General features: G+C 43.8%; 1 protein-coding gene across 2 annotated transcripts in view; it reads left to right on the top strand.

Annotated features, from left to right (window-relative positions):
• Positions 1-17,299, top strand: part of Slc26a4 (solute carrier family 26 member 4) — a 40,762-nt gene that overhangs the window by 8,097 nt on the left and 15,366 nt on the right. For both annotated transcript variants that reach the window (XM_021663191.2, XM_021663192.2), the window contains exons 4-13: positions 504-614; positions 2,272-2,456; positions 3,058-3,222; positions 4,508-4,660; positions 4,758-4,840; positions 9,224-9,371; positions 10,691-10,804; positions 14,831-14,908; positions 15,034-15,129; positions 15,358-15,464. In XM_021663191.2, coding sequence (XP_021518866.1) covers positions 504-614; positions 2,272-2,456; positions 3,058-3,222; positions 4,508-4,660; positions 4,758-4,840; positions 9,224-9,371; positions 10,691-10,804; positions 14,831-14,908; positions 15,034-15,129; positions 15,358-15,464 — 1,240 coding nt within the window. The remainder of the gene's footprint in view (positions 1-503; positions 615-2,271; positions 2,457-3,057; positions 3,223-4,507; positions 4,661-4,757; positions 4,841-9,223; positions 9,372-10,690; positions 10,805-14,830; positions 14,909-15,033; positions 15,130-15,357; positions 15,465-17,299) is intronic.

Below are 17,299 nucleotides of genomic sequence, written 5' to 3'. Positions count from 1 at the left end.
GAAATGTTTTCTCTGAGATTCATGGCCCAGAGGCTGTCTGGGTAGGTCTCCCTAATCAGGCTAGAAGTGGGTGTTGTGCTTTTTATCTAATGTCTATGTTTCAGCCAGAAAAGAGAAAATGCAATGATGCCTGCATCCTTTAGAACACAGAGGGGAACGGGTTCAAACAGAACTATCCACATAAGCAAAGCTTATGTGGACTGGATTAGTCAAATTCTACAGGAACTGCTTTGATTACTTTCCAGCCAGTGACGAAATCACTGAGCAGTGCAGTCAGTTCATTTGAGCAAGGGCTAGGCGTAGGAACACCCATTCTCCCAGCCAGGCCTGAGACCGTATCCTAGCACAGCCAAGGTCTGTATGAAAAATAAGAAAACCACTTAGGACTGGCTGATGTTTTGGATCCATAAACTGGGCATGTCTGTGAAAAAGCCTTTCTTTGTGTGGTACGAACATGCCATAATTTCTGTTGGTGACTTTTATTGTGTTGCTTGTACCTTTAGGGATGGCTTATGCCCTGCTCGCTGCAGTTCCTGTTCAGTACGGTCTCTATTCAGCCTTCTTCCCCATCCTGACGTATTTTGTCTTTGGAACCTCAAGACACATCTCCGTTGGTAATTACTAGTATATTTTACAGCCGTGCTTTTTCATTTGTAAAGCATTTCTGCTGCGTCATGTGTACAATGCCTGCAGAACCTTGTCCATGAGTTCTCGAGGAACCAAGCCTCCGCACCTTGCCTGCTTTCTTTACCTACTGACGTTGTTAGATATATATATGTAACTGTGCTTTCATGAAAATAAAGCTGAAAGGCTGGAAATGATAGCACACGTTTGAATTTTATCACAGCTTAAAAATGTTAAAGGTAGCCTGGCAGTGGTGGCACACGCCTTTGTCCCAGCACTTGGAAGGCAGAGGCAGGTGGATCTCTGAGTTCGAGGCCAGCCTGGGCTACAGAGTTAGTTCCAGGACAGCCAAGGCTACAAGGAGAAACCCTGTCTCAAAAAAACAAAGACACACACACATAATTTAAATGTAATAAAATTGGTTCTGTATTTAAAAGTGTTCTCTTCCAACATAGGACAGAGAGAAAAAAAATCTTTACAAGAACCGAATCCACTTACATCGCTAGGTTAGTTTTGTATTTTAGTGAGTTATGGCCACTAAATACATATGTGTTATTTCATCAAAGAACATACCTATTTCAATAAGGTCATATTGGAAGGCTAGCAAAATCCTGCCAAGACAATTTAGAAAAAAATAATCTTTCCTTTCCTTCTTGGCATGCCTCACAGTTGGGTTTTCCTTTCACTCCTAACATTCAGGGTAGGTTTTTTTGTTTTTTTTTTTTCTGGAGTGTACCAGCAAATACATGTTTTGACATGATTTTGTGTGACTTCGGCGTGAGCAATGAAGGCAAGTTTGCTGCTGTGTCCACATGCTGGTGAGACGTGTTGCCCCTCTTGGGGCAAGCGTAGCCTTGCCCTCTACCCTACCCCATGCCCTTGTGCATGGCTCTGACTCTCACGGGTTTTAGCTTCTGACATGTCTGCAGAAGCAGGTCGTGAGGAACTCGTTGACTGAGCCAGTTTCCGGTCTTTGGAGAAGCAATCAATAAGGGACAAGTGGCTCTGCCTCTGGCATTCTCCACAGTTAGGTCTTCCCGGTCATGGGGTTTGGGTATTGACGCCTCCCAACCATAAAACCTCTTGTAATCAAAAGATAGGACCAACAGCAGCAGCACGGGGGGGAAAATGTAAGGAGCAAATAGAAGAAATCAGAACTTTAAAAAAATGGGATTTTATTAACTGGTGTATGAGAAAAAAGAAAATTGATTCCAATCCTTTGTTCAGTGTGGACACTGTGTTATTGGTGGAGCCTCTTGTGTCCGGGGATCAGGATTTTGGACACTATAAGAGATGAGATTATAGGGGATAGATATGAAATCGAATAAGTAAGGATTTAGTTTCTATGGGCCTCTACCAGGAAACCTTTCCTGATGCCTCCCACTCCTGTGCCACAAGGATCCCACACAGGAGGAGCTAGCACCCTTCCTATGAACCCACTGAACACTGGTTTGCTATCCCCTACCTACATGTCACTCTTGCCCTCTCCGTGTCGGGAATGCCTTGCAATGACTACTTCTCAGCTTCTTCGAACAGCATTTCTCAGTTACAGCTAAATGCCACACCCCTTTGTAATTGTACGTAGACATGTTGAGTCTAGATGTCTGTGATCCGTGACTGGCCAATTGACTGAGCCTTTCTCCCCAGGCCCTTTCCCTGTGGTCAGTTTAATGGTGGGATCTGTCGTACTGAGCATGGCTCCAGACGACCACTTTCTCGTTCCCAGTGGTAACGGAAGCACTCTCAACACCACCACGTTAGACACTGGAACCCGGGATGCAGCAAGAGTGCTGATTGCAAGCACCCTCACTCTTCTGGTTGGAATCATACAGGTAACAGACTTACATGAGCCACAGATGAGTGTGATTCTTATTTGAAAGAACTCGCTTTACAATATGGAGCCTTACGGATGCATCTAACTGTAAAACAACTTGCTGAACTAATATATATATATATAATTTTCTAAATAACAGTGTTCTAGGTCAGATGCTAAAATAGACTTGAAAACCTTAAAAACATGAAAAACAAAAACTGGAATCACCTGTCACCAAAGTCAGAGAAAAGAGAGCAAATAGAACACAAGTGACTCAACTGAGTACTAGCATAAAATAGGTGCAGAAAGCATAAATGAGAAGTGTTCAAATACCGAGCCAGGAGGCCTGAAAGTCACAGAAAGAAGTGACATGAATTTTGCTTTTCATAGTTCTTTGATGGAAATACTGAATTTTTACATTGCCTATGGGTTTTGAGTTTTAAAGTGGTGGATGGAAAGGGGGGGGGACAGGAAATTCTCACTTGTTTCTTACAAGAGAGTTTGTCCCACAGACAGCCTATCCGTGTTTTCACTGGTACAAAACTTGATTTGTAAATATTTCCGGAGAGCTGGTCCTTCTCTCAGGCAAACATCTAACTCTTTTTTTTCTTCTTACCTAGCTGGTATTCGGAGGTTTGCAGATTGGATTCGTAGTGAGGTACTTGGCAGATCCCTTGGTTGGTGGATTCACAACTGCTGCAGCCTTCCAAGTGCTGGTCTCACAGCTAAAGATTGTGCTCAATGTTTCAACCAAAAACTACAATGGCATCCTCTCCATTATCTATGTAAGTGATGCATATCTTTCCAGAAACATCCCTGTTCCTTCTCTCTTCAGCTTGAACCTGGAGAACCTGTTTTTCTGTATTCACTGAGAGTCATCAAAATAGACTTTTCTGAAAGAACCAAATAGGATGACGTTTTGCAAACCGTTTTTCAACTGCTCCAAAGCTTTCCCAGATGGCCCTCAAAAACATTAAGAAATCTGAGGTAGCATGATGAACAAAGACAGGGCTGAGCTGTTTGTTGTAGGACTGCATTCTGGTCTGACATTGCCTCTGAGAAGCTAAGTGACTCCTAGACAGATCGTAGAGGATAGTGGCTGAAAGTTCAGTTTTGGAGGTGGGCGGGTCTGAATTCAAGTTTTGACCTTGCTACTTACCAGTCCTTTTTAAAAAAAAATCACCATGCCTCAGTTTCCTTCTCTGCAAAATAGGGTTGCAAATAGAATCTGCCTCCCTGGGTTGCTAGAAGAGAGAATAGTTGGATAACTGGCTCAGGGGATGACATGTTGCAAGTTCCAGAAAAGTTATTATTGTGAAATTATTATTTCAAGCCTTTCTTGAAATGATTGGAGATGTGTCTCTCAAGTCCTTTCTAATTATAAGCATCCATAAAATGAATAATGTGAATGTCTCAGCAATAATAAAGGAAAAGGAACATTCGATTCAAAGCTGGCTCAAGGTGCGGAGGTGATACAAAAGAAGGATCTAGAGCATCCAAAGTGGATTTGAAGTTCTTAGCTCTGACTATATGTTCTATAAGAGAACATATAGTTCTATATATGTTCTATATATGTCACTGATGCTTGGGGCATGGTGATAATAGTAGCATGACGTCACTTTGGGTTGGGGATGAAGCCATGCAAAAGTACCTTAAGAAAGGTGGAGCTGAGGATGTAGTCCAGTTGGTAGAGTGCTTGACAAATATACATGAGGCTCTAGGCCAATTCCCATCACTGGATGCTTGTCACTAACCCTAACCCTTGAGGGGTGAAGCAGGGAATACTCAGTGATCTTCATGTACATTGTGAGGTTGAAGCCAGCTTGAGCTAAAAGAAAAAAAAAATTAGCATCTACAAACAATATACAGCCATACACACAGGTGGAACACAGACCATCAGCCCATGGGAGTGAGAGCCTTAATCCGGTGAGCCATACCCATTCTTAAGATGTTTGAATAGGACTCACACACGCTGTTTGATGTGTCATGACAGTTCTTGTGGGAGAATGGATTGTATGTGCGTATCTGGGTAGCATAACATATATGCTATGACCCACTTTCCCTTTACAGACACTGATTGAGATTTTTGAGAATGTCGGTGACACCAACATTGCAGATTTCATCGCTGGGTTACTTACCATCGTCATCTGCATGGCAGTCAAGGAATTAAATGATCGATTCAAACACAGAATCCCTGTCCCTATTCCTATAGAAGTGATCGTGGTAAGTATCACGCGTGGTTAGAGCAGGTGGACAAGCAAGGAATTGTTAGAGCCGGTGGCGTTGGGTTTGTTCCACTTTTTTTTTTCTTTTATTTCAGACAATAATTGCCACTGCCATTTCCTATGGGGCCAACTTGGAAAAAAATTACAATGCTGGCATTGTTAAGTCCATCCCAAGTGGGTGAGTGCGGCGTTCCTCTCAGATACAGCTAATAAACTAAGGCAGTACTTTGTTTCAATGGAACGTTTTATTGCTGGTTTCGCTTCACCATTGATAGTCTTCTTTGCACGTGATCTTGAAGAAATGTCATGTGCACCAAGATTCAGACAGGCAATGCATGTAGAGATCAATTTCAGGCTAGTGTTTAAAGCAGATTTACACGCTCCATTTTCATGAGTCGTGATAGGGTGTGCACATTGAGTACCGGACTCCTGGATAAAACATATATGCATAATTACAACGCAATATGAGCATATTCACAATCAGCATAGATTGCATTATGAACAGTTTGCTTCTAGGATGCATGCCTTAAATTCACTACCATGCAATCAACCACATATGGAAATACTATCTTTCATACCTATAGATAAGTTGCATTATTTCCATATTTCATAAATATTTAGATATTTTTGAATTAGAAGAGTAAAAGGCAAAGGTCCTTTATCCGTCTCTGTCACTGTCAACTTGAGTGGGCCTGGGAAAGTTTTTCTGTTAGGCATGGCTAATTACCCAGCTGAAGGCTCAACTGAACCTTGTGAAATGCCACCCAGAGCTCTCATAAAAAGGCAGAGCAGACAAAGCGGCTCCCACTGCAGTCAAGAGGAAGTCCATGTGTTTGCTACAGCTGTAATATTAACTACAGTGTTTGTCAGTAGACTTGGGGTCAATCAATAAGCAGTAGTTTCTCTTCCTTTCAATTAATGGAGGACCCCAAATTGTCCTCACTTTTTTTTTATTCCTGCACCGGAAACTAACTGCTTCCATAGCAAATGATCTCATTTGAATAAATAAATCTTACAACTTTTAAAATACCAATTTAAAGGTTTTTCTTTTTTAAACTGGTACATGAAGCTTATATTACATAGTGCCCATTCCACTGTTACAAATGTAGCCTTTGGAACACCCTTGACCTGTTTTAACCCAAATTCCTGCCTCCCACCTCAAACCTACAGAGTCCAGCTGTCCAGAGGAGCCTGCAAATGATCTTTTTTTTTCTTTTCTTTCTTTCTTTCTTTCTTTCTTTCTTTCTTTCTTTCTTTCTTTCTTTCTTTCTTTCTTTCTTTCTTTCTTTCTGAGACAGGGCTTCTCTGTGTTACTTTGGCTGTCCTGTAGCTTGCTCTGTAGACAAGGCTGGCCTTGAACTCACAGAGATCCACCTGCTTCTGCCTCCTGAATGCTGGGATTAAAGGCATGCACTACCGCCATACTTTTTTGTTAATCAAGTTGTCTATTTGGGGTCATTTACGGCCCTTTTTGATTAGCTCCTGTGTCCCACTCTACATGTTTCAGTTATGACAGGCTGTTGCTTTAGTTTGGCTTTTAGAGCACTTCCTTATTTTATGTAATCTGATGCTCAAAGAGAATCTTAAACATTTTTTGCCTCAATACATTTCCATCATAACATTTCAAATATTTCTGTTTGCCTTGTGGTTCTCCAACTATCCTGAATGTCTTGGTTTTTCTCTCTCTTTTTTTTTTTGTGCATATATTTTGGAGACCAAGATTCCTATCAGATGACTATAAAGTAATCCATCTTGTTATTTACCTGACATTTGTCATTTGTACAAATGAACTTCTTCCACAAAACACTAGTTCAGATACTTACACTCCTCACTTACCTGTCTGTGTGGTAGGCAGTGTGCTGCATGCCCCGTGGGTAGTCCTCAATCCAGTGAGGACACAGTCATCCTCCAGGAATAAGTGCCGTGGTGGAGGCAGGCTTGCCATGCATCAGAAGGAGGACAGTTTCTTGATATTTTAATTGTGATATTAATCAGCCAAATAAGATAGGTACTAATAAGCAAGGCAGGGTGGCGACAGGGAAAGGGCTGGGACTCTTGACTAAAACACCCAGCTCATAACAAAGACTGTGGCAATACAAGGAGTTTATTACAAGATGGAAGCAGCGAAGAGAGGTGTGCAGCAGCCTGGAAACCACCAAGAAAAGAGGAATATCTTTGTGTCTATATTAGCATTTTTGAGGCTGTGTTGTGGGGGGGGGGGCTTAAAGCGTGAGAGCAACCACTTTTGTTAGCACTGTGGCCAGTGAGTAAAAGCAGCTAAGCATGTAGATGAGGAATCCATTCCAGTTACGTAAGAGATAAGGAGAGTGGACACAGCGATGAACTAGAGTGTAGAGATTGGAGACGTGACCAGGAAGTGGACTGAGCAAGCCTCATCAGCAGGAAGTGGAGAGGGCCTGCGGTCCATAGGGTGCTCTGTCCTCCTCTCTACTCCTTCTTGTTAAAAAACACAACCTGTCTTTGACCGGTCGGTACCATAGTGTCCCACAGGGATTCACAAAAACCTTCTCTCTCCCACCTGTCACAGCCTGCATCTCCTGATGCAGCAGATCCTCACCCCACAGTTTTCAGTGTGTCCAGTTTCTCATTTATTTCAACAAGTGCTTCTCTTCCTTCATGGTGTGTGTGTGTGTGTGTGTGTGTGTGTGTGTGTGTGCACGAGTGTGTGTGTGCTGCTTCCTGTGGACTGTCACCGTTCTCTAGCTTGATTGGGGAAACATTTGCCAAATATTCACATTCAACCAGACATGAAACATCCGATTAGTATGTTTGCCACACGTGACTCCCCTTTATGTGTTATTTGGCCCATTTTGGGGACCACCGTTCCCCATCCTCATGTCTTCAGGATGGGTGTTCATGTGCTCTCTTCCTTTCCCTGGGTCAGACTGGGTTGGCCAGGGCTAACAACTCCATGGGGTGATCATGTACTTTAGGAAGTGTTATGTCAGGTACTAAAAGATATGCTTAATTGGGTCATTAGAAGGTGTCCAGGCAGGGCCTCCTCTTATTGACTTTGGACAAGTGGTTGATACCTTTAAAGTCCTGTGAGAAATTACAGTAGTGATGGGAATGTGTCAGGTTTAAGTTCTTCCAGCCTGGGCTGAGCACCACTCCTAGTGAGGAGCTAACCAGTTACACAACAATACCTCATTAAAGTTCATGAGAAGAGGGCACAGTCCTCCTATGACGGCCAGTGAAACGGAGTTAGCCGGTTTAAACAACATGTCCAAAGTCATAAAGTCACTGAATGACTGAAACCCTTTGATTTCATACCTCGTAATCTCTAGCCCCAGTAATCAAGGATGGAGTAATATTTAGGGAACACTATTGCCATGAAGGCAGTGAGCACCGTGCTCTTCTCAAAACTAAAACCTTCTCGGGCTTAGCTTTGCTAGAACCCTACTTATCTGCTGTAGACTTGACTGGGTGTTGGCTGTGTCCTATTAGGGAGATCTGAGGTCAGCAGACAATGTGATACTGGTGTAGACTGAGGTTCCTAGCACGCTGTCTACAGCTGGGGTCTGTTCCAGAGCCTACAGAGAAGGAGGATGGTGGAGAGTCTAGCAGTTCTTGCTACTGAACTATCCAATCTCTAACATGGACTAAAACTACAAGCACTCACTTCGTTCTTCGGGTGACAGTTCTCCTACGAAAAGGAGAGCGACGGGTTCAGTAGAACCGTGGGGTGCTCAGCAGCTCGAAACGCCCCTACAGTTTGTCTCTGAGACTTCCTTTCCCACTTTACAGTCCTGAGTGTCGCAGGTGGGGGTTTGTTTTAATGGCTGGCGACATTAAGTATTGTACAATACAGACATTCTGTAGGTAAACGAAGCTCTTCCTTCCAACTTTTACATTTGGGGACAAATCTCATAGTCGTAAGTTTATATGTCTGATTTTTAAGAGTTTACAGAGGAATCTCTGGCCTTGTTAGTCCGTGGAAACACAATCACTGAGCTATTCTAGTGACTGCAGGGTGATTACGGTTACATATGCTTAATGTGGGGTGAGGGGTTTGCCTTCTTAGAGTTAAGGTTTTCAAATGTCATGGCTCTTTAGAATTTTCTGCTGAGTTTTTTTCAGTATCATAATTTGTTTTCTTGTCTCTTCAACAAACTTGATATCTCTTCAAACAGACTAAATTTTATAACATTCCTAGAACCTCTTGCATTGTCAAAGACCTTGAAGGTGAAATTGTGTGAGGGAAAATGTTACATATGAAGGGACATGGATGGAGTTGGGTTAAAGAATCCTTAACGACAGATTTATCCATGTCACAGGTATAAAGACAAAAACAAAAAAGCCCGTCTCAAGCAGGGCCCACTGAAATCAGCCTGTGAGCTAACACTAACTTCTGGTTAAAAAAAGAAAAAGAAAGAAAGAGAGAAAGAAAGAAAAGCAGAAGTTCCTATTTATGTATCCCTTGCGTTTGTGTTTCCTTGGGCCAGGCCCTTTCGTGTCTTCCCTGTGACTAAGTGGACACAGTGTTTGGGAAGGTTGGGAAAAGGCTGCCAAATCTTCACAACAGTTTTTCCATAACCAGGTTCCTGCCTCCGGTGCTGCCGTCTGTGGGCCTGTTTGCCGACATGCTGGCCGCATCCTTTTCCATCGCCGTGGTGGCTTATGCTATTGCCGTATCGGTAGGGAAGGTCTATGCCACCAAGCATGACTATGTCATTGATGGGAACCAGGTACGGTCACCTGTTTGCTGAGCTGAATTTGTAAGGCTGGAAACGAGTGAAGTAAGCACAACTGGGGTGGGTTTTGGTTTCTCCTAAGGAAAGTGTTGGTTTCTTTCACTGGCTTTTATCATCTTGATTTCTCTCTTGAAATTGGTAATTAAAAGTTATTTTGAAGCCAGGTGCAGTTGTGCACACCTGTAATCCCAGCACTGGGGGAGGCAGAGGCAGGGGGATCTCTGTGAGTTGGAGGCTGTCCTGATCTATAAATCAAGTCCAGGACAGAGAAAGCTACACAGAAAAACTCTGTCTCGGGGAGTTGGATGATGGGAAACAATTATTTTGAAATATGCATGCTAAGTCACCTTGCTTCTTAAGAAATAAGCTAAAGTAACACTGTCTTGGTCAGGGTTTCTATTGCTGGAATAAAACACTACGACCAAAAGCAACCTGGGGAGGAAAGGGTTTATTTCAGCCTACACCTTGTAGTCTATCATCCAGGGAAGGCAGGACAGAACTCAAGGCAGAAACCTGGATCCAGGAGCAGAGGCCACAGGGGACTGCTGCTTCCTGGCTTGCTCCCTGTGACTTGCTCAGCCAGCTTCCTTTTAGCCCCCAGAACCACCAGCCCAGGGTTATCACTGTCATAGTGAGCTGAACCCTTCAATTCATCAGTAATCAAAAAACTACTCTACAAGCCAGGCAGCACTGGTGCACGCCTTCAATCCCAGCACTCAGGAGGTAAAGACAGGGGGATCTCTGAGCTAGAGGCCGCCCTGTCTATAGAGCGAGTTCTAGGACAGCCATGGCTGCACAAAGAAACATCTAGAAAAACCAACCAAACAGACAAAAACAACAACAAAACAAAATTAAAAAAGAAAAACAATGCCTTACAGGTTTGGCCACAGGTCAAATATGGTGATGTTATTTTCCCATTTGTAGTTGTTTCTTCCAAAATGATTCTAGTTTGTGTCAAGTTGGCATAAAACTAGCCAGCACAAGCACCAATTAATAAAATGAAAACAAAAACAAAAACAAAAAGCTAATTCATTTAGGTCAAAAGAACACAAAACTATTAAGTTAGACAAAGAGCTTTTCATGAGGCCAAATAACTCCTGGTAATTTGTTTCCATTTGAAGTTGTTATTGTGTGTGTGCACGAGATGTGTGTGGGCATGTGGGCCACAGAGCGTGCTGTGAGTCATGGCTCTTTTCACCTTTGTGTGGGTTCTGAGGCAGTCCTGTACCCGTTGAGCCGTCCTGATGGACACTTGATGAGGATTTGGCAAGCATTCTCTTTGAAGCATCACTGTCACCCAGTCTCTCTCTTAGGAGTTCGTTGCCTTTGGGATAAGCAACGTCTTCTCTGGATTTTTCTCCTGTTTTGTGGCCACCACGGCTCTGTCTCGAACAGCTGTCCAGGAGAGCACCGGTGGAAAGACACAGGTATGCAGGGACAGACGGATGACCCTAATAGCAGGGAACAAGAAGGAAACAGTGGCCCGGGGAGATTTCCTCAGGCTTCAAGAGGACAATTCTTAGCCTTCAGAGAGAGAGAGACTTGTGTTTCCTCATCTGATCCAACATGGGCCTCATCTCTCTGACTTGCCCTTATCAAAAACTTCTTAAAAGGCAACATTTGTGGGTTCCTGAAGCCATGACTGCCAAATTCTTGTGTGTCTTTGTTCACTTGGCTGATAGCTTTCCTCACCTGATTAACCAGGAATGGTCACAGTCATAAGTAAAGAACAATGATGATGTTTATCAGTTTGTTATCTAAGGAGAGTAAGAGCCTGGTAAAAATATTTCCCAGAGCTTTGGCCTAGTGGCACAGGCCAGTAATTCCAGCTGCTTGGGAGGCTGAGGCAGGATTGACCTGACCCCAAGTACAAGAGATCTCTGCTCCAGTTACAGAATGAATTTGAGGGCAGATGGGACAATGCTTTGAAGGCTTGTCTCAAAAGAAAAAGGGAGACAAGGGCTGAGGCTCCAGTTCATTGTAATGCTTGCTCTGAGTCCAATCTCCAATACCACAGTAGGAAAAGGAAGCTCTTTGCAGCTTTGCAATTTACTATCTATCTGTCTATCTACACATACACACATACACATAAAATTTGTGTGAGTTGTTTTATCTGTATGTACATTTGAGTACCACATATGTGCAATGGCCTGGGAGGCCAGAAGAGGGCATTGAATCCTCTGGGATTGGAGTTACAGACGGTTATGAGCCACTATGTGGGTGCTGGAGTGGAACCTAGGTCCTCTGGAAGAACAGCCAGTGCTCTTAACCACTGAGTCACTTCTCTGCCTGAGTTATTGTAATTTCTATTAGTATGTCCTCTTCAAAAGGCAGGAAATTCTCCAGAGGCTTTTGGCCTCACAGAGCAATGTGCTAGACAAGAATGCTTTTTGTTGTAGTGTTTTGGCATTTCTTCCTGAGTAGTATTTCTGTTCTTGAAGTTCTGAATATGGATTTAATTTTGCCTCTTAAATAAGGCATTTGGTTGTTGCTTTCACAAGGTAACCATAAAACCAGCACCACAGTTAACCTCTGGGTAATTCCTCCTAAGGCTGGTCAAAAAGCAGAGGGGACGCGCTCAAAGTCTGTTTCCAACCAGACTCAGCTCCACACAGACCAAAGACGAGCCTTGGACTAGAACTGGGTTTCTGTCAACCACCAGAAGGCTTTAGCTTTCTGACATAGGAAAAGAATAGTATTTAAAACCCCTCCCTGCAAAAAGCCTGAGACTGTGAAAGAGAATAAAATCAAACTGCTGTAATACACACACATCTTCAAGGGTTTTGTTAAAGAGAGACAGTAGAATGAAAGCAAATGCTGAGAAAGACAGTGATTCCAGCAGTGGCTTGCCGAGGGAGAACACTGGAGGTCCCCTCAGTATGGATGGCATCACTACAGTATGGACTTGTCCTATGTGTCACCACAGTACAGACGACATTACCGCATATGTGATGTTCCTCTCCTATTAAAATAGCCTCTCCCAATTTTTTGGCTACATTGAAGCAACATTTAGTTTTAATTCTTAGTGTTTTTTCTTTAAAAAAAAAAAAAAGCTTTTTACAATCATTTCTAGTTCAGAGGAAACAGGTAAAGGAACCCAACACAAAATAAGAGGCGAAAGGGCTCCGTCCCAAAGCTGTGCCTGTTGTATGCTGATGCTGTGGGCATCTGGAGCTCCTGAGGCTTGCTTTAGCAGTGGGCAATTCCCGGGGTGCACGCCCTGAGTAGGCGCAGCTGGATCTTGAGCTACTGATGGCCCTTCTCCTGCTGTTATCTCCAGGCCCAAACAAGGCATGGGCTGGCTGCCCCCATAATAATGTCCATGTAAAGTGACCTCCTTGGCAAAGGGCTTGGGGATAATGGTGTTCTGGTAAGTTAATACCCTCTGCCACACACTGGCCTGTATTATATTTAGGAGGGAACCATGCCAGGAGTTCAGCGTTGAAGAAGGAAACAAGGCAGCAATGGCTTGATATTTAATTACTGGAAAGCATTTTAAGTTCCAGGGTTAAAAGTCTAAGACCTTGGACTGAAATCCAGGGACCTGTGACTAAACAAACTATGGAGTCCTCTTGGGTGGTTTCTCATATCTTATGCTGGAGCCTCCTCTTCAGCATGAATGGGAATGCATGAGGATTAAACGAGACAAGGTAAAGACCTAGGGTACACTGGCTACTAAATGCTGGTTACCCTACACCTTGAGGGAAGAATGGCCACTTGGCAGCTTTGACTGTGCCAGGCCTGGCACCTAAGGAGGACCAAACACGAAGCTGTTGAAGAGCTAGTGGAAGAATGAGTGTTAGTGAACTTTAGCTGTTTTCTGTACTTTAGGCTGAGAAGAGTGAAGCCTTCCTTCCTGTTCTTTCTCTCACTGCTATGCTGACTTCTGCTGGCTCGGAAAAAAGTAATTCTTAAGACAAATTACTCCATAGCTCTCATTACCCTTTCACTTAACAACAGTTCATTTGCCAGGAAATGGATCTTCTCAAAGATATTAAAGTCTACGTTTTCCCACAAATCAGCCTTATATAGTACATTCCAGTAATTAATCCCTTAAAGGTTTTAATATTGTGATCAAAATTGGTCCCGACTCTATAATTAGAGATTTACTCTCACATATCCTTGGAGAATGGGTGACCAGTTCCTGCTCTAAGTTGTGTAGATAGCCATCCCTGTCTCCAAATATACTTCTTACCAATTCACGAGTCCCTTAACCTTAGTCAAATGCAAGTGACTCGACAAATACTGATCCAGTAACAGGAGGAGAAGGAAGACATGAAGGGAAGAGGGAGGGAGGGAGGGTAGGGAGGATCTTAACTTCTTAGACAGAAGAGGAAACTGTTCATCATGGTGCTAGAAACCTGGGCCATGGAGCCAGCAGATCATAGAAACAGGAAGCTAGACATTGCAAAGTGAGATTTTTAATATTTGTATAGTCACAATATTGCCCAGGCTGACCCATATCTAAACATAAATAACCAGTATGCCATACGGAATGACTGTTTTTGGTTAAGTTTCCAAATTTTTCTCTGACATCTGCTATGCCTGCTTCTTTAGCTGGACACCTTGCATGGGCAGTGCTTTCGCTTAACCCCTCTTGCCCATTCCTTCCCCTGACCAGTCTGCTTCTGGTTTCCTGTCTTCTCTCCTCTGTTTCAGAGTTTCTAGTCTTCAGCTCAGCCATGCCCTATGCTGTCTCAGCAGAGAATTCATTGGCCAAGCCAACTGACCAAACCAGGACTAGACCCCACCCCCACTGCCTCCCTCCTAACTGTTTATGGATCTTAGCAGAACTTTTTTTTGCCAGCAAAGGTAAAGTTTCTGACCTTCCCTTTCCCCGTGGCTGTGCCACAGCTGCAGCCAGTGTTTGGGAGCTGTGCCTACAGCTGATAGAGGAGGAGACAGGAGCTGTGGTCTTGGTGTGCCAGTGTGACACTGTGAATTTGTAATAGCATGGGTTAATTTGTTTTCTCTGGGTTGCTCATGGCAGTTATGACCTACAGGTACAACTGTTATTAGAGTAACCATTGCGGCTGCTGCTTTCACAGTGCAGAAGAGTCTCATAAATGCCATAAGAATGCATGCCCAGGAATGTAACAGTCATCCCTGTTATTGGGGAAGTCAGAAGGGTTATGTCTCATGGCTCGGCAAACAGGTGGAAGGTTCATCTCCAACACTGACAGCAGTAGTCATTAGCCACTCAGATGAAATTCAGAACAAACTAACTGTATGCTAACAGATTTAGCTTTCAGATTTTCTTAATTTCTCTGCAATACTGGGTATATGTTGCTTTGTTTTTCTCCCCATTTTGCGTGGGTTTAGCAAATAATGCTCATTTCTCTAAATACCAAGCAGAAAGGGAGAGATGAGGAAGTGCTAACTGTGTCTGTGCAGGCTCAAATGCACACGTGTGGCGAGCGGCATGTGCCCATCTCACAGAAAGTGTCTTTCAGGTTGCGGGCATCATCTCAGCTGTGATTGTGTTGGTTGCCATTGTCGCCCTGGGGAAGCTGCTGGAACCGTTGCAGAAGGTAGGAACCTGCTTTTCTGTGCGCCGCTATCTCTTCACCAGACTGTTATCAGAGAAATAGCAGATTAGGAATGCACACATGGAAACCATTTCCTTGACTCACATAGCCTCCCTGTCTCTGTGCAGTCAGTCCTGGCCGCTGTCGTCATTGCCAACCTGAAAGGGATGTTTATGCAGGTGTGCGATGTTCCCCGCCTGTGGAGGCAGAATAAGACTGACGCTGTAAGTCACCCAGCACACAGCCCCGTCCCCTGCTGCACCTGTCATGTCACTATATCCGTTTCTGGGGTTTAGCCTGAACTCCAGAGCAGAATCAGAGCGAGAGTGGAGGAGCCAAAGCCTTGATGTCTTCTGTATGAGGGTCCTAGAGCTCTGGGAAGATTCGTTTCAAATCACTTGGTTGTTATCTGATGAGCTAATGCAAATCTTTTCATTTCCTTTCCCCTCTAGGTTATCTGGGTGTTTACATGCACACTGTCTATCATTCTGGGGCTGGACCTGGGGTTGTTAGCTGGCCTTCTATTTGGACTACTGACTGTAGTCCTGAGAGTTCAGTTGTAAGTACCAAAACAAACAAACCCCTCCCCCCAAAAAAACACCAAAACCCAGACATCACAGCCTGAAGTTTCCTAGGTTGTTTTCATTAAATGTATACACTTCTTCTTTTTATAATATTAGATATTGGCTGAGTGTATGGATCACACTGTTGACTAAGTCTGATTAGTCTCACTCTGCAGGTGAGAAAGTGTAGGCTCAGAAAATTTAAAGATCTCTCTGAACGCTTCCAGTTGCTAACTGGCAGAGCTAGGACTTGAGTCCCCAAGCAGCTCACTCCACGGTCCCCTTACCCACACGCTCCACTCTGCCCTCCTCCCCTTGCGCTAAAGGGAAGGGCAGATGCAGTCTGAACTTGCTGTGGTTAAGTCTGGTGAGTATTAGAGGTCTGGGCACCAGGCACGGAACAAGTCAGCTCCTCAATATATTCTCAGTCATTTTACTTTTTAAAGCCAGTAACTCATTACCCAAGTGGGAACTTATGAAACGATTATTACAGTCAGGATTCACTCAGATCTGACAAACAAGGCACATACCCAATTATGTGAAGTAAATAAGATTAGTGCATATGCTCTCTGGAAGCAGCAGAGCTCTGAGTCACATGGAGCCTATGAGGGCAGGCAAGGCAGGCTGACGGCAGATTATCTGCTTGGTGACAGTTTTGTTTTGACTTTGGCATGTGTCCTCCTGGGCTTGGGGGAAGCACAGCTCTGCCCCCTTTCAGTATTTTTTTTTTCTTGCCTTTCCAGAAGTCTGCCTGTAGTGAGAGTTTTGGTGTCTTTAAAACCTAGTGATGTTCTGTGAATGTGTTTTTGGTTTAATCCCAGGTGTGGGATAAGAGGCTGCTTCAGAGCAGGTGATTTTGATTTTCCCATGCACTAGCACGGGTGTGGTTCTGCCCGAGCAGATAGTTTATGTTTGGAATCTGGGGACTCTTGGGAGGGGCTGGGGGCCTCTGAAGAAGGAGGCAGCTGCTCCCCCTGCTGCTGCAGTGGCATCCTGTGTTGTGTGTCGTCTCCCCCGCCCCACCCACTGCTCGTTCATCCTGCCACTGCGTTTGCTCTTCCTGGATTGCTGGTTTGCTGGACTGATGGACAATGAAGATTGGATTTGCCTCAAGAAACTCTACCTCCCTAATCAGCAGGAAGTAGCCTATAAAAGTCTACATTCCCTTTCTCCACTAACCTTCTTTCTCTCCTCCCTACTGTGGGGGAGGGGGTTGGAAGGAATTAGGGTGAAATAGGATTGGAAGGGTGGTAGATATAAGAACGTACAAAGGGTGCCCAGGGCACCACTTGTATGGCCTTGAACTTTTTTTTCAAAATTATTTATTTAGTATGTTTGAGTCATGAAAATCTAAATTATACATATGAATTAATATAGGTGCTTTAAACTTTTAAAACATTTTGTAATAATATATATTTTAAGCCATATTCACTATTTTTATAAGACAGGGAAAAGCTAAGTCCATAAAGATGCATGAAGAAAAATAGAATTAACAACTTCAATGTTCTGTTCTCCAATTTTGGGTTCTTTAAAATTCCCATCCAATGCAGCAAGTAAGTTTAAATTATAGCCATTTCTTCTGATAGTGGTTTGTTCCCCATGATTCATGGTTCTGAGAAGGATCATCACTTAAGGAACTTCTGGGTCAGAATCTCAGCCACATCTGAATTCTTGGTCACAGAGGCCGGAGCACACCAGGTTAGCACTGGGTTATACAAATGCGTCACATAGGTGTCCCAGGCACAGGATGACCATTAGCAAGGCCCACCATGCCACGCCTCACTGCCACTGTGGGCACTGCCCCTCTGGGGTTGACTTTGAGAACACGTAT

The sequence above is a fragment of the Meriones unguiculatus genome, chromosome 1 (genome assembly GCF_030254825.1).
Source record: "Meriones unguiculatus strain TT.TT164.6M chromosome 1, Bangor_MerUng_6.1, whole genome shotgun sequence".
NCBI lineage: Eukaryota > Metazoa > Chordata > Mammalia > Rodentia > Muridae > Meriones > Meriones unguiculatus.
Note: the sequence above shows the minus strand (reverse complement) of the source record. Positions and strands in the feature narration are given on the sequence as shown.